This window comes from Epinephelus lanceolatus, chromosome 19 (genome assembly GCF_041903045.1).
Source record: "Epinephelus lanceolatus isolate andai-2023 chromosome 19, ASM4190304v1, whole genome shotgun sequence".
NCBI classification, from domain to species: Eukaryota; Metazoa; Chordata; class Actinopteri; order Perciformes; family Serranidae; genus Epinephelus; species Epinephelus lanceolatus.
Window position 1 is genome coordinate 31836793 of NC_135752.1, and position 22565 is coordinate 31859357.

Consider the following 22565-nt stretch of genomic DNA (forward strand, 5'->3'; position numbering starts at 1 on the left):
CGTGAGTGAATGTGATGTTGGCTGTTTTTGCCACCTTAAAGGGATGGTTCAGATATTTTTGAGGTGGGGTTGTATGGGGTACTTAGCCGTAGACGGTGTATTACATACAGTAGATGTCACTTGGTGCATCCCCAGTTTGGAGAAGCAGACAGGAGTACATCATGGAAACTAATCAGTGTACTGCTGTGAATGGGGTCCACAACACAACATATTGTAGCCATCTAAAAAAGTGTCAAAGTTAGTGTATGCTATGTTGGGAGTATTTTCAATGCTTTACCTTAACGTCAGACAGTGATTTCCAATGGGAAAATTAAGCCGTTACATTGCTCTCTCCCAAGCCAGACTCCATTGAGAAAAACAGTGATATAACACTGCTGAGCACAGGAGCTGCTGGTCTACCACTGCCTCAGATATTTATTTTGTTTGTGTCATTGAGTGGCTTTGGCATTCAGAAGGGTTAGTCTGGATTCACCAAAGTCACACTACTTCACAAACTAAGTAGTGATAGACCAGCAGCTCCTGTGTTCATCAAGCTAAAATTGCTGTTTTTGTCAATGGAGTCTGGTGGTTCTCACAAGAGCATGGATGAGCAACTAAAGCTGTTAACAGCTTGGTTGGCCATTGGTTGAAGTGTACACTACGTTAAGGATATGTTCACTGCTTTACCTTGCCGCAGACAGCTTCAGTTCCCCATCTATGCTCTCATCAAAGCCACCAAACTCCATTGACAAAAACAGTAATTTTAGCTCACTGAACACAGGAGCTGCTGGTCTACCTTGATCACTTAGTTTGTGTTATTGTGTGACTTTGGCGAATCCAAACGAACCCTTTTAAACACCACAGTCATACAGCAAGACAAACTTAACTGATGGAGGCAGCAGTGGACCAGCAGTGTCTGTGTTCAGTGATGTTAAATTCATGATTTTATCAATGGAGTCTGGTTTGGAAGAGAGAAAGCTTTCTTTTGGAAATTGCTGTCTGATGGAAAGGTAAAAATGTGGTATACACTTAAACTAATACTGATTTCTTAAGGTAGGACTTCTTTTTTTAAGTGACTAAAATATGTTTTGTTGCGGACCCCATCCACAGCAGCACATTGCTTCGCTTCTGTGTCGGACTCCGGTCTGCTTCTCCAAACTGGGGGCGTGCCGACTGACATCTACTGTATGTCATAAACTCACTATGGATATGTGACCTCATGCGACCCCACTTCAAAAACATCCACACTATTCCTTTAACGTGCACTTTGAACATTACACAGAATCATCCGCCATCAGTCGAGCTCACTTTGAGTTTTTTTAATAACCTTTTTTTTCTGTCCATGAAAGATAGAACATCAGAGAGCAACCCACAAAGAACAGATGACAAAATTCCATCTCCTTTTAAAAATCGACAAAAATATAATGAAAGAAGACATTCCCATCATTGCAGCGACAGGTTGAAAAATGGCAAAGTAAAAAGGCGACACAGTTACTGAGGTGCCGAAGCCAACAATTCCTCGCAGCTTAAAATTTTCAATCTGAAAATTGCCTCGCTGAATAAGCTTTTCCACAACGTATACAACAGCCCGCAGAAGAAAAAGGGGGAAAGAACAGAGTACACAAGCAAGGGATAAAATTACCTTTGTACAAAAATAGATCTTTTTCCAAGTGTTTTTTTTTTCCTTTTCTTTTTTCTTACTTGAACATTTTACCATCTATGCAACAAAGAAAGCAGTGATTGTGTCACAAGCTCAGCTTTTTCCTGATTACACTGTTTGAACATACAATTGCCAAGCAACACATACATTTTGGAGGGTTTAAAGTCTTAACCTTTTGTTTTTTTTTTCTCTTTCATGGTTTTTGAGGTCCCATAAACTGCTTAGAAGCTGGTTCTTTTGAGTTTAAAACTGCTGCGATTCTGCTGGTTGATCAGGATTGATTTTTTTTTTTATAAAGTCATGATCGAAATGCAAAAAAAACCCCTCAGATATGTATGGAAAAAAACACCATAAAACTCTGAGTCTTACTGTGTGGAACAGTTTGGTCTGAAAGACTTGTCTCCCTCTTTCAATATTGGAAATACTCAAGGAACAGATCTGTCGATATATATTTATAAATATATACACATATACATATTAACAAAATATAGCTTTATGTTATAAAGCATTCATGTAGGTGATCATTTCATGTAGGTGATCCTTTCTTTATCTCGTCAAAAAGATCCTTGTCTGTCTATTTCCTGCAAGGGCGGGGCAGGGGGGGAGTGCGAGCTCACATCATCCAATTTATGGCTTTAAGAGACCTGCAATCACCAATCACAGTAAACTAAGAGGAGGAGACATCAGACTTAAGGGAGCAGGAGGTTAATCATTTTAAAATTGGGTCACCCAGTCAAGAAACAAACGTTTGCTTCATTAATATCTGCTTTTCTTGGTTAAATTCTGCAACGTTCCTTTAAAAAAAATCAGCAGATTTAGCCCAGTCTTACAAAAAGAGTAAAGCTTCTCTTTGCCGTAACACTCACATTGAAACAAATTAAGATTTCTTTTGTTTTAACAGACAAACATGTATAATTCTTCCAGAATATAAATACTGTAAACTGAGCTCAAACTGGCAGTCAATACTGTCACCTGGATAGTTCGTAATAATACAGGCCACCTCACTGAAATTGTTACGTGAATAAAACCACAAGCCAATAGGTCATACTGAAGTTATTGCTTCTTCTTCTTTTTTTCAGTTTTAACAAGCACAGACACTGAGGTTTTGTCTTATCGAAACAAACACTGATGATAATAGCGCAGCGAGAAAGTGCCATCTTTTTTTGTCTGATTAAATACTTGTAGAAAAATTCAAGTAATGTTGCAACGCTGCTTCTCTTCCACTAGAGGGAGCTCGCAGCTCTTCAATAGCCGCCACATCCCTCACTGTCCTTACTCAAATTGCTCTCTGAGAGTGACTGGTGTCGTCCTGCTTGTGGCGAGTGTACAGTATGTGACATTTCAGAGCTGGCATCTGAACCCATTCTTTGTTTTTTCCTCATAAGGAAAGAAATCATTGGGCACCTGGGGATCAGTTTCACAGAGATGGATTAACATTTGCAAAGTTAACCCCTTCTGTGAAACTGGACCCAAATCATGGTTTAAAATAAAATGATACATGGCCACTGGTGTCATCAGGAGGATATGGAGTCCTGACAGTGCCACTAGAACAATTAAAGACTTTTCCTTACTTAATTATTAACATTTGAATATGCTGACAAATAAAATTAGCTTTAAGGGCGGATCAAAGCTCCTGCTGCTGCTCCGAGGGTCGGACTTTATTTTTGAGTGACACTTTAAATCAAAGCAATCACAAACTGGAATTAGTAGATTCATAGTGATACACACCGCTAAAAAAATTAAGGGAACACAGGGATGCAACTCTTGCTGGACCAACCTCAACTTAAATTTTCATGTTGACTTTGGTGATCTGTTATATTCCAATAAATGGCAAAAAATGAAGAACCAAATAGGGGTGGGGGATTGATCCTGAACAATTTCTTGTTTTTCTTTATCAACTTTGACCATTTCTGATCCATTCGTGAATTTCTTAATAAAAAAATGTATATGTTTGTGCTACAAAATGTCCTAAGATTTAATTTTAGTACACCTTCATTGTATTTAATATTTTTGTCTTTGCATGTGTGTGTTTTTTATTTTTAAATTTTATTTTTTAGTTGTTGTTTTTTTCCCCTCCCTTTTTTCGTATGTTTTTGGATAAGTATCTTCGTCCCTTTACTTACTTTTTTCTTTCTAAAATAATATTTTCAAATGCATGAATGGAAGCCTGACACATTTTTTTTTTTGTAATTTGAGCATATGTTAATAAAAGAAAATCTAAAAAATAAACACTTCACACATCAGATCTCAATGAAGATTATGAATTATTGATAAATCCTGGAAAATGACTGTTGAAGTGGCACACTCAGGACACCATACACTTAAGACCATTAATCATTTCAGTCTGTCACAGAATGATGAAAACACAGTGCTCGGTTTTTTTTAAGGTCCAGATAATGTCAAGGTGTTTATGAAATAGTGGTGAATAAGCAGATATAGAAAGGCAATTCTTGATTCAATGTCCTTAAACTCTGCTATGCTCCACTTTTCCATAACACACTTTCGACTGAGGGCTGAATAAACCAGTATAAAATGACTATTACCTTTCTGAATAGTGGGGATATAACCTAAATAAGCCATACTAACATGCACCCGCTCTGTAGACAATCTTTGGAAATGCACTCAATGCATAGTTTTGCAGCAGCTGCAGCATTTAGAGAAAAGGATAGGAGGAGGGACAGAATAAGCAGAATATGGGCATAAAGCATATTTATACATAACATGGAGATAGCTAACATTTCAGTTCAACTTGTATGACACTTGGTTGTCCAGAGAAGTGCAGAGAGAGCAAGTGTGTGTGTCCCTCTGAGGAGGAAAACAACTGGGGCATCCCTGATGGAGCCTGGGCCAAATTCCACCTCAGAGGTCAGTTACATCAACATCAGCTCTCCGTTTAGGAACCCGACTCCGCTGTCATGAGGTTAAGTGCCAAGTAACAAACAAATAAACAAATAATGGCTCTGCTGCAACGGCGAGCACTTCTCCCGCACACTGTGGATGGTTCAATGAATGTCAAGAACTGAAGGTCGGAGGGATGGAAACAGAGGTAATTGTGCATTGCTGTTGTTAAAATCAAAACTGAAAATAACGTCAATACTGTATACGGTTGTAACTTTCTGTACAAGTAGATATGAGGTGTCTTGAAAAAGCTACTGTAATACCCGCCACATGGAGGCGGAGGGATTTCTGAGTGTGGAGGTGTAAATGGTGTGCTGAAATTCACATGAAATGAGAAGCGGAGAGGTTGGAGAAGGGACAAAAAAGGAGCTCAGAGACTGGCGAAACGACGACGTTTCCCCACAGATGAGACCGTGCACTCAATTTCTAGCCGTCCACGTTCGATGTGATCACCTGTGAGGTTGCAACAAAGGCCAAATGTTTAAAATAGGATGACAGAGGTTGTTTCTGCGCCTGCTGGTAGCCGTTCAGAGCATCATGTAGCATAAAGCTAATGTGTGGCTACTTGACAACAGCCTGCATCTTCATGTGTGCAGAGGGCCCGCACAGATTGTACATAACAAGCTCTCCCAACTCTCGTCCAATCGATTAACATTAACTGAAGGGCTGATTAGTGAACTAACACGTCGTCCTCCCCGGTGTTGCACAGTGCTAATAGAGTAAGACATGGTTGTATTTGTTGGAATTGGGCAGAGACCTGAGGTTTTTGAGCACTTGCAGTCATGTTAACCCACCTCTGAGTTCTACTCCAGAAAGCTCACACTTCAAAAACAGCTAGTGCAAGACTTGACGTGTTCAGTCGAGTCAGGCAGAACAGACGAGTTCCTTGAAGCAGACGTTACCGTCCCCCCACCGTCCCTCCCCGAAGTAAGTTCAGTCCTGAAAGAGCGAGAGAGGGCTCAGGTCCAAGTCTAGACAGCCCGAGGCTCTCCCAGTCCACGATTGTCCCGATCACAACGCTGAGTGTCCAAAATATGACATCACCGCCGTTATTTTTTTTTTGTTGTTTCTTTTTTTTTTTTTTTCAAAATACCTGCAAGCATAACTGTTGGTGTTAAAACCTGATCATCTCTGCTTTTTCTCGTCAAGGTGTAGGAAAAGCAAGGATGAAGACGATGGCTCAATTCGTTTCTTTTGTCCTCTGTCCGACCTTATTTCAGTCCGCTGTTGTCACTCGTGTTGCCGTGTGATTTTCATATATATATATATTTCTTATTTATATATTTTTACAAGGTATAAAACAGACCCATAGACATGATGAATTCATTGTTTTGAAACACATCAAAGGGAGAGGGGGTAGGGAGGGATGGGAGGAAGGGAGAGGTTCTCCATCCAAAAATCGTCATGTGATCTGTCCCTTGCTGGAGACGGGATTTCAAAAAGGACCCTGCTCCCGATCCAGGGCTGGTGGGAGATGTTGGGGTTTGAGGGGGGGAGGGAGAGGGTGAGGAGGGCTCAACCCTCTCTGCTATTATGTCATTTGATGCGGGGCTTCTAGCATCTCCATGAGGAACGTGTCGATGGGCGTGTCGCCGATGAGCTTGAAGAAGAACAAGTGCTCCAGACACTTGAGGCCAATGGAGCGAAGCGCTGGTAACCGCAGCAACAGTTTGGCAAATCTGTCACAACACAAGACTCAAATTAGATGCAAGACCAAAATAGCACTGTACATCTGACAAGAAGAGGAGGGGATGGGGGAGATGATCCTGAGGCAAAACAATCTTAGAACAAACTTATGCCTGCCACATATACATATGGCAGAGGTGGACCTGAGTCTACTTGGGAAATTCCTTCCAAGTTCCTTAAAAGAATACATATGACCGTACCCATCTGTGCCCGAGATGTTACAGACCCGGCTCAGTGCATGTCCAAGGCAAGAGAGATATTTTATGAACCCAACAATTCATTAAAATTGCCGCTAAAATTGCCATTCTAATGCTAAAAACACTTACAACATACTGATCTGTTTAATAATGTTTCAGATGTCTATTTTTATTTCAATTCATTGTATTGTCACTTGTCATGTTGTTGTTGTGATGTGAGCTGCTGTAACACCCACTGGCGACAAGTTTACCCAGCTTTTGGGCCCCAGTAATGGGGCAGCTGTGGCTCAGAGGTAGAACGGGTCGTCGACGCTTAGACCTCCAGCTCCTCCAGTTCCATTGTCTAAGTATCCTTGGGCAAAATACTGAACCCAAAATTGCTCCCAATGGCTATTCCATTGGTGTGGGAGTGCTGAGTAGCAGGTGGCAGGTGTAGGTTATCCTCAGCCACCAGTGTGTGACTGTCAGTTAAATGTGACATGTATTGTAAAAGCACTTTGAGTGGTTGTACGACTAGAAAAGCGCTATACAACTGCAGTCCATTAGTCCATTCCCCATGCAAGAACTACTTGTATGGACAAAGTCATTCTCAAGTGGCATGCACACATTTTTGCTATGGAAGAAAATTCTGTAATGCTTGATTTACGTTTGTGCAGTTCAGAGAGTTTACGCAAAAAAGGAAGATGGATCAAACCAAAATACCTGCCAAGAGTGAGGAGCCACTTTGTATGAATAGAGAGCAAATGAGTACGTGTGTCAGAATGTGCTCAGTCACTTTTGTGTTTGTATTCATACCTGCCAGGCTGGTCGGGGTACTTCTGTTTGCAGTAGGCCTCTAAAGATGCATACACTTTCTCTCTCAGAGCTTCTACCTCACCTGGATTGGACAGACCTTTAGAGTCTATGGAGACACAAAAATGAAAAACAAAATAATTAACAGCAACTCTGCATGTTTACACCCCTTTTTTACATTCTTCTTCACTTTCTCAAACTTTGCTAAATGCTGTTACTTTTGGTGAGTAAAACTAAATGCAAATGCCTTGCTCAAGGCCTTGCAGTTGTTTACAAGGGAGAGCAGAGCCTTACTAACTTACAAGTTGAGTTTTAACCTCGCAGGCTCATTGTGGACGTGTGTCGCCACATTCTGGGTTAGTCCAATTAGGACTGTGCTAATTTAAGCTTCACTGGAGGACTCTAACAACACAAACACTTCATTGATTAACATTTCTGATGAACAAAGGGTCACACAATTGATCAACAATGAATGAACATTTGTTAATGGCTGAATTCAATCACACAGTGTGGGAAAGGAAGGACTGAGGGCCTTTTTAGCTTTGCAGTCCCGCCGCCCACTGCCCCCACCGTTGCTTTCTTTCGTCAGTCCAGTCTTGTGAACCCCTAATTAACAAGGAATCAGGACGAGATGTGAACCCGGGGGCCAGTAGGCCTGGATGTGGCCTGAACAAAATGTGGAACACAGAGGATCAGTTTGTCTGGGGTGAGCAGATCCAAAGTGGCCCCAGAGGGACAGAGGAAGGCTCCCACACTGAGTCATTAAAAACCTGGGTCACATTCATGGGTTGGTGTAGTTTACTTTGGTGCCATGTGGATGAGGTTTCAATACAGCAAGAACAGCACACTGAGAGCAGGAGTGACACATGCCTTGGCAAGACATAGGCTTCAATTAAAGAGAACTCGCTGTCTTCTTTGACCAGATATTTGCGGGAAATTCCATAAAAAAACAAAGAAGGATGTGGTATCAACTCTTAGTTGTGTTATAATAACATTTTTGATAAATTCCAGTCTCTCATAAGGGTCACAAACAACAGTCTGATTTGTGGTGATACTTGTAAATGTTCTATTTCATTGCTTTAGACCTCATTGCTGCTTTTGACACTATTGAACTATTATCAAGCAATAGACTAAATCAGAGTGTAGATATATCTCTAAGTGCTCTTAAAGGACTTAATTCAGACCTCTGAAATAGAAATTCTCTTTCTTTTCAGTCATTATGTTTCATCTTCAGCTGCAGTGATGTGCGGGGTACCACAGGGATCTATCCTTGGTCCCATTTTGTTTTTCCCATTTCAATAGGGTATCCTATCACTATTATGCTGATGACAGTAAATCTACTTGTACTTTAAGCTAGATAATGTTAGCTGCCTGGGCAGTTTAATAGTGTGCTGAACTGCTACTAAGGAATTGAGGACTTGTAATGTGACGTTGCAAGCTAATTACAACAGTTCATTGGGCCACTGGCAACTACAATAAAATCTCCAGCCAGAGATCTAGGTTATCACATTTAATTGAACCTTGAGGCACATGTCAACAATCTCAATAAATACTGCTATTTCCACCTTAAAAAATAATATCAAAATCAAATCAATTTAACCTTTTCCTGACTTAGAAAGGCTAATTTATGGCTCGTCTTTTTGCATCTTGACTATTTCAATGCATTGTTTACACGCCTTCAGCTGGTGCAGAATGCTGCCCCTCATACTCGTATCTCATATCACCCCACTGATTCTTTTAATAAACACAGTTTGGCCCCCAGTTATATTACCAAACTTCTGACTACCTATGCTCCAAGTTTTAACCTGATATATTCAAGCCTACCCTTGCTAGTTGGCCCTAGGTCAAGGCTGGTGACCAAGGGTGCCCAGGCTTTTTCCCCATCAGGGCCCCTAGGCTCTGGAATTCTCTGCCTAAGGAGATTAGGCTTGCCAGCACATTACCTGTTTTTAAATCAATATTTCAAACTTATTTCTAGTTTTTGAATAGTTGTATTTCCCTTTGTTCTATTTGCCTTTCTGCACACTGTTTTTCTTAGTTCTTGTCATTGTTTTCATCACTGTAACTACATTTTTACTGTTTTTTTTCTCGATCAAATACGCACTGTATCAGCTTTTATTTTGGGCACTCTCCCTCAGCGCTGTGCAGAAGTGGAAGCACATCCACTTTACAAGTCTCAATTTCTCAAGAGAAGTCCAAAGTCAAGTTCAAAGAAAACACAGGCAAAGTCAAAATCCAGTTCCCAATTCTCAAATTACATTTATGAGGTCAAGCTGAGTCACGAGCCCGAAACTTCAAGCGACACTCCACCCAAAATCTAACGGTATCAAAACTCTCTGGCTTGAAAGGTTGATGTAAAACATATATAGTTTCCTCACTCCAGAAATCACCTCAGATTCAGTCATTTACAAAGGATCCCACTGGTGTCATATTTTTATTATTTTCTCTTCAGCATAATTCTTCTTGCTCCATATGCTCAGCACATTCCGAACATATGGCTGACTACACAGATTCTGTGCCCCACTATCGAAGCCATAAAGCTCCACTTCGTATTTTCATCCACACTGTGGTGAAAATATGAACGTTTGCTAAATTGTTAGAGACCTGATAGGCAGTGGAGAGAGTGGGTCATGCTGCGAGGGTGGTTTAAGAAGTTTCTTTGGATGTTTTGACAGTTTTCTGCCTACTGTGATAAGTTGTTGCCATTGGAATCGGTTGTAACCGAATCCCGACTCAGTCAATACGGAAACTGCCAACTTCTTACAGCATCTGTGAGGCATAATACTGGAGGAGAGTTTGATACTCAAATACAAATTTTAGGTATCATAAGCTTCGAGTCCTTAATGAGTCATATTTTATGTTAGCATTAATAGTATCAGGTGATTGTTTTTCTTGGTTGTAATCAGCAACAGCTGCAGTCCTACAGCCCATATGGATCTTTTAATAAAAGCCCCACTGCACCAACACATAGTGGTGTTAAACAAGTATTGCTTCGAGAGAACAATCACACATTGGGAGCATGTCAAAATTGTTGTGGATACATGTAGCTTTGTGCGAATAATTTAAAGTCAAATCATCACCAGTTAGACTACTTTTCTCCTTCCCCTCCTACAGCAGCTTGTAGAAATTTACCTGATGTGTTGTATTCTGATTGTCAGCTGATTGTTTTGCTTCAAAGTGAAATTGAAACTAGAATAAAAAGACCAAACACCTAATTCACAGCTCCTTTCAACTGCCACAGCAAATGCACATCCACCGCACATATTTTTATAGTTACCTGGGTTGAAAAGGACTATAGCTCGAAGGCACCCCAGTTCTGTCTTATCCATCTGCATGTCCCTCATCTTTGACACCAGTTCTGTGAGCACTCTGCACAAAAGAGATAAAAAAAAGAAAGTCAGAAATGTGGCTCATTCCAAGTCAGGCACAGTTTTTAATCCTTCTTGGCTACTACAGTATTTCTGTGTTATATCAGACAACCAGAAAGTGCTAGAAAAAGTTAAGATCACAGGAAACCATTTGATTCTAATTGGTACATTTTTTTTTGCAAATGACACACTATGCTTAATGTGAATTACCCAGATCCAGACTGGGACATTAAAAATATGTTTTAAATACTATCCAGCTCAAATCTATTTAAAAACAAATACACACAAGCGTGTGCTCAGCCCACATAGGCGCAGTTAGATCAGTGGAAAAGTTTACAACCCTGCAAAGCAATTATATTTAGTACAAGGTTTTCATAAAAGGAAAGCCACAGAGTAAACACAAGTTGTAACCTAACACCAGCACTCCCACTGTCTGTGTGTGACATCACTGGTGGGAGTGCCGGTGCGTGGAGTCGCTCGAACTCCTCACCCCTCTTTGACTCGGTCACACCCTCTCCGTGGCGCTCTTTATTTTCCCTCTCACTCCGTTTCTTTCACCCCCATCCCGCCCCCCTTCGCGCTCTCCCTCTCTCTCGGATAGTAAAGTCAATTGTGGCTCTTAGCTCATTCTAATTCAATTTGTTCCGAGGAGGAACAACAGGGCTAGAACAAAAAAAAAAAAAAAAGGGAAGAAAGAAGAGACTCAAGTGTTTAAGTTAATCAGTGTCTTCATTTGTATGGTGAAGAGAGAGGGGAGTAGATAAAGAAACACTATCAGTTCTCTGCATCTTAATGCTTGCCACAGTTAATGCCAGAGATGGAATATGTCCTGTGGCTGTGAACGCCGATGATTGAGCACAGAGGCTTGGTGATCACAGGGGCAGAGGCACAAGAAAAGGGAAGAATAAGAGACGGATATTCAAAAGAGAGACTGCTGTTAATACAAGTCTGATGACAGCACCTGTAACTGCCAGGTGCGTCTGATATATGATTCCTCAGGGGCATGTACGCTACTACTGCAATTTTCATTTTCAAAATCTGAGCCAATCACCTGCTAACAAATAATACTGATAGATAAAAACACAGAATATGTTTTGCTTGTATCTTCTATAACTTCCCAAATAGTGTTTCTCAGCTGAGCTCAAGGTGTGATGCTGCAGAACAAGACGCCGCAGAGTCCTGCGAGGTTTCTGTCTGTCAAACAGCGGAAATGTCAATAACAGTCACCAGGGTGATTCCTGCGCACGCTCGACTTCCCTGTCAGGGAGTCGTGCATGGATTTCTTCGATTTTGACATTTTTTCTGAGCAGTTCAGTGTTTCTGTGAGACCCCTGATGCGTACAGGTGTACATATTTAATATACTAGGGTAAATCAATAGTTCCTGTGCTGCCTTGCCTTTCATGACCTCAAGTGTGGGTGTAATATTTCAGTGGAAGAAGCCAAAATGCCATATGCTGCAAAATATGAAACCACTTGCTAATAAGACAAACTTATTCAAGGGTGATTGCAGCTGTAATTAATGCTTTATTAGTGGTTAATACATGATTAATTAAGGCTTTATAGAGCAGTAATAAGGCGTTAATAACTTAAGCTCCTTAGAAAGACAAAGTAAGTCATGCTGCTGAAGGAGACTTTTCACAACCCTTTATTATTAATGGCTTATCACTGATTGAAATAACATTAATGAATGATTTATTAACATTAACAAAGCATTACTTACATCTAAAATATGGCTTAAATTTAACACAATTAACAAATTATTTATTAAGGCTTTATTTATCAGTAATAAGGCATTAGTAACTTAAACTCAAGCTACTTCAAAAACAATGCAAGTTATGCTGCTAAAAAAGACTTCACAACTTTGCAAGTGTAACATTGTTATTAATGGCTTTTTACATGGAATTACTGATTAATAAAACATTAATGAATGATTTATTAGCATTAACAAAGCATTACTTAAATCTAAAACATGCCTTAAATGTTAAAACTTTCTAAGACATTATTTATCGGGGTTTATAAGTTTCTAATAGATAACAAATCATTTATTAGGGCTTTATAGATCAGTAATAAGGCATTAATAACTTAAGCTTAAGCTATTTAAAACACAATTAAGGCTTTAAGGCTTTATAGATCAGTAATAAGGCATTAATAACTTAAGCCGATGCTACTTGAAATCACAGTGCAAGTCATGCTGCTGAAAGACTTTTTGACAACCTGGCAAGTGTGAAGTGGTTACTAATGGCTTATTACTGATTGACAAAATATTAAGGAGTGAATTATTAACATTAACAAAACATTACTTACATCTAAAATATGCCTAAAATTTCATTTCCAAAGACATTATTTCTAGGGGTGTATAAGTTTACAATGGTTAACGAATGATTTATTAAGGCTTTATAGATCAGTAATAAGGCATTAATAACTTAAACTTATGCTACTTAGAAACTACTTATTATCAGTGGCTTGTTATTGATTGGTAAAACATTTAAGAGTGATTTATTAACATTAACAAAGCATCATTTACAACTGCTGAAGTATGCCCAAAATGTTACCACGTTTAACACTCACACAAAGGTGTGCTTAAGGTTTTAATAGTTAACAAATGATTTATTATTGCTTAACAGATCAGTAATAAGCCATTAATAAACTCATATAACCCAAAGTTATGCTGCCAGCATTTTTTCACAAGTTGTTGCTATTCATGGCTTATTACTGACCTATAAAAATTTATAAATGGTTTATTAACCACTAATAAAGCCATTAGTTAAAATTTATAAACCACTTGTTAAAAAAATGTTTTAATGTTATTTAAAGGGGTAGCAGTAGGTTGCAGAGAGTTTAATAATATGCTAATACCAACCTGTCAAAGATGGCTCCCACTCCGGCACTATGGGCGCTGTTGCGGTGGACGTGCAGCCCCGTCGCCAACAGGATACCGTCTTTAATCGCTATCGAGCGGTGCGAAAATGATGCAATGAGGAGTTCATTCCAACCTGCGGCAGAGACGGGAAGAAGGATTGAGGGAAAGTATGAGGGAAAAAAAACAAAAAACAGGCAAATCCCGGTACAAAAGTTCACACAGCATTCAAGCAAAATGAAACTGACAACAAAGGGGGAGGGGGGGGGGATTCCAATGAATCAATTAAGCTGCGCAGTAAAAGCGTGCAGCTTTCTCAGACACAGGCATCAGGTTATTACGAAGACATTTGAATCATGCTTTCTGAAGAGACAAGCGTGTAAAAGGGATGAACTGCGCCTGCCATCATAATAAAGACAACAGGCTTGATGTGCCAAAGCAGGGGCTTGACACGGGGAGCACTGAAGACACAAGACGCTGCCTTTTGAGTGACAGGGCTCCTTTAACTGTTCTGCCTGGCAACACTCGCCTCTTCTCCCCCAGAGTTGGGTATGAGAGGAGCTGGGATGCTTTTATCTGTGATACAGCAGAACTAAAGCGGTTATTTATAGAAAACCTGAGAGCCGAGAAGAGACGAGCTCTCCAGAATAATGTCTCTCTCTCGGCTGAAGTCTCTCCATCATTGTATGTGCGAAGGATAAGGAGTGATGGGAGGATATTTTTTTTTTCAAGGATGGGTGTGTAATAGCGTTTTCTTTCCCTCAAGGTGGATTTTGAATATAATGGTGTAATTTGGAGCGACAGGCAGGCAACAAGGGCCATGTGTTGAAAGAACCCAGAAGACCTTCGTGCATGTGATGTTAGTGAATGTAAGAGAGGTGACAGATGATTCACTCTGTGTTTTACTGTGGCTGCCTCTGTGATCCCGCGCGGTTAGCTTGATTTTGCACATACAGGAGATACATACAATGAGCTGTAATGACCTTGGAGGGTCTTACTCGTTTCCAGTCACATGACCAAGACAGTTAATTATGGTTATGGCCAGATCAGTCTATTAAAGTTCTGTCTCGCTTAGATTCTTCTACCTAGATACAGACAGAGAGCCAGCACCAGCATCTGTTACGCAGTGTGTTTCCTTATAGAGGGTTTCTTAACATGTTTCTGGGTTCATCTGTCTATAGTCGAACATCATATCTACTGTTGTTCAGGATAATACGAATTACAAACCTCTTATTTTAAGATAAAACAATGGTTATTAAACTGGCATTCAACAGCAACATATCCAATGGTTCTGGTTAGCAGGCTGTTAAAGTCTTATGGAAGCTGTTGCTGCTGAATGCATGACACTATGGCACATATGACACTGTTTAAAGGACTCATTCAGATCTCTTTAAGTCAGGTTGTATGAGTTACATGTCCATAATCAGTGTATGACCTACAACAGATGTCAGTAAGCACGCCCACAGTTTGGAGAAGCAGACAGGTGTACTGAAATGGAAGCTAAGCAATGCACTGCTGTGGATGGGGTCCACAACACAACGTATTGTAGCCATCCAAAAAAGTCCCACCTAAAGAAATCAATATCAGTATAAGTGTATGCTATGTTTAGAGTATTTTCAATGCTTTACCTTAATGTCTGATTTCCAACCGGAAAATTAAGCCGTTATGTTGCTCTCTTCAAAACCAGACTCCATTGATAAAAACAGTAATTTAACATAGCTGAACACAGGAACTGCTCGTCCACTGCTGCCTCCATCAGTTAAGTTCTTTGTGTTACTGTGTGACTTCGGTGTTCAAAAGGGTTCGTTCAGATTCACCAAAGTCACACAAAAACACAAAATAAGAGATCGAGGCAGACCAGCAGCTCCTGTGTTCAGCAAGCTAAAATGACTGTTTTTGTCAATGGAGTCTGGTGGCTTTGACAAGAGCATAGATGGGGAACTGAGGCTGTTAAAGCTTCTCTGTCAGTAAAGCAGTGAAAATATTCTAAACACTTAGCGGTCTCCAGCCTGCTTCTCCAAACTCAGGGCGCCCGTATGGACATCTACTCTATGTAATACCCTCGGTATGGATAACTTCCCTTATGCAACCCCACTTCAAAAGATCTGAAGTATCCCTATAAGCCCCTCATTGACAGACCTGCTCGTAGGAGGATGACCTGGTCGTCCAGTGGCAGCTCCGAGAAGTGGGGGATCCTCTTGGCCCACTCCACCAGGGTAAAGAGCTGTTTGTCAGCCGCCTGACAGATATTTGTCACTGGGTCATTGGGCTGTAGGAAAGCAGAGACGGACAAACACACTGGAAGTTAGTAATTCAGGTAATGCACGAGTTAAAAAAAGGTGTCATGTTTTTGTTTCAGCCTGTGTGTCTCCTTTGGCTGAGAGCCTGGTGTCAGGTTGAGCCACCTATCAACACACACATATCACACTTACATGAGTACTATGCTATGAGTAATATCCTCTAAAGAGGAGCAAGTAGGAAGACAAAACAAACAGTGATTCTGTCCCAGCTTGTGGAGGAAATACCCGCAGAGAGCTGCCGGTGCACAAAAAGGAAGAAAAAAAAAAGACTTTCACCAAGTAGGCTTTTTCTACAGGGACCTTTTAGCCGACACACAAATCAGCCTCTCAGACAGCTAGTTGAGCTCAAGAGGCTCCTCCTGACACTCCACTGACACTTCACAACATAACAAGCGCTTAGGAGCTCAAATGTGACTTAGTTATCAGGCTGGGCAGGCCTTGAGAAAACTCAGCAAATGATTATGTGTAATGATTATTTGTATTTGCACACTGTAAAATATAGAATGATGAGTGTGTGACTTCTCTCCAGGCCGCATGCCTGAAACAAATGTTTTCTATTTCAAGTTGTTAATACATTTTCAAAAGATTAATTGCTATTTAACATTTCTGAGTGGGAAAAAAAAATCACGATTCTAATGAATGATAAAAACAAGCGGTTCTCGGTAGTGGTAGTGGCTAATGGACGTCTCTGTACATTGTCCATTTAGTGCCCAAAATAGGAACACTGACTGGGTCCTACATGAAATTAAAGGTGAACCAAGGAGAAAGCTCCAATCTTTCATTGATTTCACTAAATTAGATATATTTCAGCCTTAAAGAGAGATGAGCATAAAAGCTGGAAGAAAGACCGGAGAAGGATCTTTCACGGACATATCTGTTATTTTAATGCACTTTATGTAAGTCATAATGTGTATGGTTTTAGTAACCCTCTCTTCACTTGGGATGCTAAATAGTGTCAGGTGTAATCTCAGTTGTGATGAATGTCGTACATTTACTGTTGCTGCGAGAGCAAGTAAAATGACTTGAATTGCAGAACAATCTACCTCTTTACAAAAACGGTTACACTCAATGAAAAGACTTCCTGTTCCTCTTGAATCAATTCAACACACATTTACAATTGACCAAGGCTGCAGATAAGATTTTCTACATCAATTATGGTCTTGTAAAACATTTTTCTACACCAGGAATTCAGGTGCTTAACATTGAATTAGTGTGTCTATTCACAATGTTTATTTTCTTGTTGGATTTTAAGAACATGAGTCTATAGAACACTGATGTCATCCTAGGAGAGCTGGCTCTACGTTCTCTTTGTCCGTTATGTTAGTTACCTTGCTGAGCATGTATAAAGATGATTATTTCTGTGTGCAATTTAAGTGCCGGTCCAGAGACAAGGACTGCTCGTCCTTAACTGTCCTGATACATCAGATTGGAAGACATTTTTCTTTGACCAACAGGGAATTCATGAGCAGTAGTGGAATACTAATGCCACACACATACAGTGTGACTACTTCCCAAAAATGTAAATCCATCTGGGCAGAGAAAGAAAAAAAATCCGAAACAATACTTTAATTCTCTGACGAGTAATTTACCATCATCCCAGGAGCACATACCCTTGATATGTACAGTACGTGTGTGTAAACAAAGGCTTTGTGCACACAGTTTTGTGCATAATTTAAAATCAAGTAAACATCCTTAAATTCTAAGTATCCCTGTGTGAACTCGCACTACCGACAAAAACAGTCAGCAACTTCTCCCCAACTTCCTTCTACCAAATCCCACCGATCGATGCTAAAAGCTCGGAGGATCCCGACATCAACTGCAGCTCTCAGGAGAAGATTAGTTCAAGATGAAGAAGAAAACATCCCTCCACTCACACTCTCCTTTTCTAACATGCGGGCCAAAGACTATCCCTCCCTCTCCTCCACGTTCTCTCCCCACGGTGTGAAACTCACACTGACTGTACAGTATCACAGATATGAAAAACTTAAACCAGACACAAAGCCTACGCTGTTTTGAAAACTAAAAGTCGTTTTTTTTTTTCTTTAGGGGGAGAAAGAAAACAGGCATCTTATGAATATTTCAGCATCTGATCTCCGTGGGAGATGTGGACGGCGCGGCTCAGCGCGACAGTTTTTCGTGAGCTGCGCTTCCCCTTAAAAACACATAAACAGATTCAGCTAATTCATTCCAAAGAAGCAGCTCCAGCCAAAACAAAGAGCAACAAAAAGGGGCTTCAGTGTGCGCCACGGTCCAGCCACCCCTCCTCGTACGAATACAAGTCCCAGGGTTCTCGTTAAACATGGCAAGCCTCATGAATGTTGTATGGCTATCTTAGCCGTGTTTACACTGACCTGGTTTCTTTGCCCATGTCTGTGGAGATGACAGGGGAGAGGAGCTTACACTTTCCTGCAACAATCCTCCGGCATCACATTACTGTACTTACTGTTCAAGTCACAGAACAGCATTTAGGATGTGATCAGGCCACAATGGAGGAGCCAGCTGTGACCTGCGAGGGAATACCATTAACCTCCATGTTTAAGTACAAAAGTGCACCTGGGAATATCTCATGGTTCGACTGTTCGAGCTGCTTCCTCTTCTTGTACTGTGGAGATCACAGCTCAGAGAAGGAGGCAAATACACTTGGACAAAAACTGAACTCGAGACAGAAAACAAGCGAAGATATTCTGCGTTACTGGATGTTAGCCGCTGGATATTAGCAGATTTTTTAAATGCTTGCCACAAATCAAAAGACAAAAACAAACAAACAAACAAAAATACAAAACAACATTGTCTTCATTTTCAGCAAATCAAAGGGTTTATAGCCACACATGCTTCCCCTGCCATGGTCAATCATCCCAGCAACTTAGAGAAATGCCAGGCTTGCATACTGTCCTATGAAATTTTCATCACTTGAGGAGGGGAGACGAAAGATTTGCCTTTCAATTTTTCATTATTCAGCTTGAACCAGACTATACTAGCGTGACAACAGAGGGAAACTTGGGTACTCATACAGATCAGTATGAAAATGAATTACTCAAGTGTCCCACTTTTTTAGATTGAAAAAAGAAACTGTCCTCACATGCTGGAGCGGGGATGAATCATCAGCTAATTATCATCTAAATAACAGCAACACTTCCTGCCTTAAGCTCAGGAAAAGATAAGAAACTAAACCTTTATATAAATTAACACATAGGCGGTGGAACAGTCATCTAGAAATAATGCAAAGACAGGAAGATAGAAGGGAGAATTACATAGAATAGAGGTAAAGAAACCCCCCTGGGATTAGTGAACGATAGCGTCTTCTCCTCTCCCCCTCCTCCTTAGGAAAAGCCCTCTCCCTGTCTGACTGAAGGCACATTACTAACGCCTGTTTAACTCCTGTTCTAGGTCACCATGAGATAAACACACTTTATTCAGGTTGGCCAGACCCCGGCCATTAGACAGTGGCAGTGGCCTATTGACGGTGTATGCTCATGACCTGGGCCCTGTGATTAATTATAGCACGGGGTAGTGGTTCTCAATGGAGACCTCACAGGGGGGGAAGGACTCAGAGAGAAGGGGAGTCCTTGTGGTCAGGACAGCCTAAATGCTGATACTCTGCCAACATCCTGGGCTCCACTCTGGTTAAAAGGTTAGTTTAAAGTAATGCTTTCTTGCTCACTCTTAGTGGCATTTAGCACCATTTTACTTGCCTGGGTTTTAGATACAGTGAAACTAAAATTTTCCACACTTTTCTCAATTTGGAATACCTAGTCCCCTGTGCGCTGCTGTTCTTAGCCCTTTTTTCACAGAGGTCACACTAAAGGGCCGCTACGAAGTCTGTTCTTCATCCCACCTTTGGATTTTTACTCAGGACCAAACAATGGTGGCATCATGTCGCTCCAGTGTGAGGGGCGTGACGTAACACAACAGCGTTGGCCACTAGTGTGACATAGAAGATACGCATTGGCGGCACTTTCTAAACAATAACAAAGACATTAACGTGGCAATACAAGTCTTCTACCGTTCCTGTTATATGGTGACTGATCTCATCCTCTGCTTGAAAGGTAAGGAGTTCCCGGACCTCACTGTTTTCCTAATTTGTGGACATTTTCAGCTATTGTTCTTCTTCTTTGAGTTAGCTGCTAACTGCAACACCCGTGCTGCCTATGATCCTGTCCTGCAGACTGTCCCTTTTATACAGTCGTCAATGTGGCACTGTTAGTACCTCCAATGCCGCCTTAAAGGCAAGACGACTCTGTCCCCATGTTCCGCGATTGTACCTTTTTGAATTTGTCAATTAATTTATTCTTTTCCCCCCCACTGCTGTCCTTGCCACTGCTAACTTTGCTGTTTTACTATGATTGTCACTTCGAGATGTACAGTATCTATCAATGTTTTACTTGCCCAGGTTTTAAATACAGAAAGTATCTAAAATTAAAATCATTGGGATTCCCCAGTCCCAATGGTGAACTGCTGTCATTGTCACTGCTAACTCTGTTGCTGGACTGTGAAAGTCTCTCCTATTGGTATCTAGCAATGTTTGAATTGCCCAGATTCTAGATACAGTGAGTTCCTTAAATTTTGTCCATTCATTTTTTTTTTTTTTTTCCCCCACTTTTCTCTAGTTGGAATGTCCAGTCCCTTGCACACTGCTGTCCTTGTCACCGCTAACTCAGCTGCTGGATTGCGCATTGCTGCAGACAGCCATGTGCTGCATGACACATGGCATCGCTTGCCATTTGTTTCCACCTGCCAGTGATGAAAATCAGCCCGAGGCCATAACCAAGGACAAAAACCCTCACCGGCTTCCCAACATGGCCAACAATGGAGGCAAACATATTCATTTTTTGTGGTGCTCAAACCACTCAAAACACGAGATTTGAAAAACTCAAATCTTCATTCCTTTCAGCTCTATTGTGCTGGGGTGACAGCCAAAGTTTCAGAAGCTAATATCTCAAAACCTCAGTGCACAAAACCCAAATTATCTGCACTGCTAGATGCAAGACCTCTCTGTGTAAGTAAGAAAATACTCTGAATTTGGTTAACGGACCCTTTAAAGATACAAAAACAAAAGTCTTGGCAGCAATAATGAATATCAAGCATGGCACATAACTTCAGGTTCAACAAGATATTCAGGGTCCTTGGTAAATAATGATGCAGCAAGATTGGTGAGCCATAAAACTGACATAATGGATTAGGGCAGGGTTGATCTGGATGAACAGGGACAGTTTCCTAAACCAGGATATATCATGATGTGAAAAATATGTGCAAACTGAAAAAAAAAAAGCTGCAAAATTAAACTGATCCAATCCAAACTGCGCTCTACTGTTACGCATTAAATGTTTCGTACTCTGTGCGTAAAACATTAACAAATTCTGTTACAAAGTTGTCGTTTTGTACTGTAATTACAACTTGAACAGAGTCAGGAATTTGATCATGATATAATCCTGATGTGATTCCACTTAATGATATAAAATTCTCCTCCCTGTATAGCCAGATATCAGAGCTGTTTTCATCTCTTCTGTAGTCTTTTAGAAAACCTCCTCTACTTGGTGTCAGGCAGGCAGCAGGCATCGAGGGACCCACCATGGCTGAGCCCAAACACACTCAGTGCATTAGTGTGTCTGAGCTGCCAGCCGCTCCCCCGTGACTCCCCACTCCTTCTCCCTCTTCCTAATGTCAACGCTCATCTCCTACATTTCCATCTGGCCCCCCAAAATAGCTCCCATTTACTCACATAACAGCCCTCACATTTCTACCTTTTACTTCATAAGACATTTCCCTCCCCTGAAGCAGATGAATCCCAGAAGAAGCCCTCGCCCTCCCCCTCTCCCTCCCTCCCTCATTCAGTCTCACCCTCCGTCCCCTCCTTCCCCACTGCCTGCTTTGGTAGGCTGCTGCACAGCTCCTCTGTTTCTCATGTTCCAGCAGAATTCCTGAGGAAGCTGAGGCTTTGTGGGATGCTTTCAGGAACTGTCTGCCTGTTGCATTATTCATCACTGTTAGTCTCCTCTGTGTCAAAGACAGCCCACCATGCCCAGCTGATACTGACGGGATAGATGAGGAAACTCACAGCTGAGTGAAGGAGCTGAACAGGTAAACCCGTCACCTCCAAAGGGACTCAAAGAGGGAGGACAAACAGTAATCACACCCATCTTTAACAGCAGGCAGCGCGGTGTTGATAAACCTCCTCGCTGTCAGCCTTCGACTCCACAACACAAACATTCAAAAGCTTTATAAAACAATTTTTTTTTACTGGAAAAAAAAAATGAAATGCTTTTCAAACAGTATGTCTCAATTCAAATCTGCGTGACAATTGTAACTGGATGAGGACTATATTTACACATAAAAATGACAACTATGTATGCACCAAGATTTTAAAATGCAGACCAATTTTAAAGTGTGCTGTTTCTCGACTCTGCAATTTAATGTAAAAATGAGATATAAGAGCTACACACAGCTGGAAAAAAAATGTGGACAATGGTGGGACAGCTCCAGGGGGATTTTGGAAAGCAGAAAATAAAGTATAAGCCATGAGGCATAAATCTGAAAAACATTTAACTTTCCCTTTTGGAAGTTTTACTGGCAGTAGCGTTGAGCAGAGTTACAGCTCGATTGTCTTGTATCATTACGTAAAAGTAATAAATAATGCATTAAGTTCTTCCATACTAACTGCAAAAACACTGTCTTCTCCTATATCAATAATAATACAAAATAAGGTGTTCTTGAAATAAGGAACATGTGATCAATGTGAGTCTGTTATTCTTCCCATCGGGACACCTCAAAGTCTTCTACTGTGCCTGTATAATGGCTACTGTGACGCTGTTTTCAAACTGTCATCCATT

General features: G+C 40.9%; 1 protein-coding gene across 4 annotated transcripts in view; it reads right to left on the bottom strand.

Moving 5' to 3' along the window:
• Positions 1–1283: 1283 nt before the first annotated feature.
• The window catches only part of rxraa (retinoid X receptor, alpha a), a 198712-nt gene continuing 177430 nt past the window's right edge, over positions 1284–22565 (bottom strand). For all 4 annotated transcript variants that reach the window (XM_078162358.1, XM_078162359.1, XM_033647604.2 and 1 more), the window contains exons 7-11: positions 15578–15707; positions 13442–13574; positions 10490–10581; positions 7216–7321; positions 1284–6216 (exon numbers count right to left, since the gene is read on the bottom strand). In XM_078162358.1, the coding sequence (XP_078018484.1) occupies positions 6069–6216; positions 7216–7321; positions 10490–10581; positions 13442–13574; positions 15578–15707 (609 nt within the window). In that variant the 3' untranslated portion in view covers positions 1284–6068. The remainder of the gene's footprint in view (positions 6217–7215; positions 7322–10489; positions 10582–13441; positions 13575–15577; positions 15708–22565) is intronic.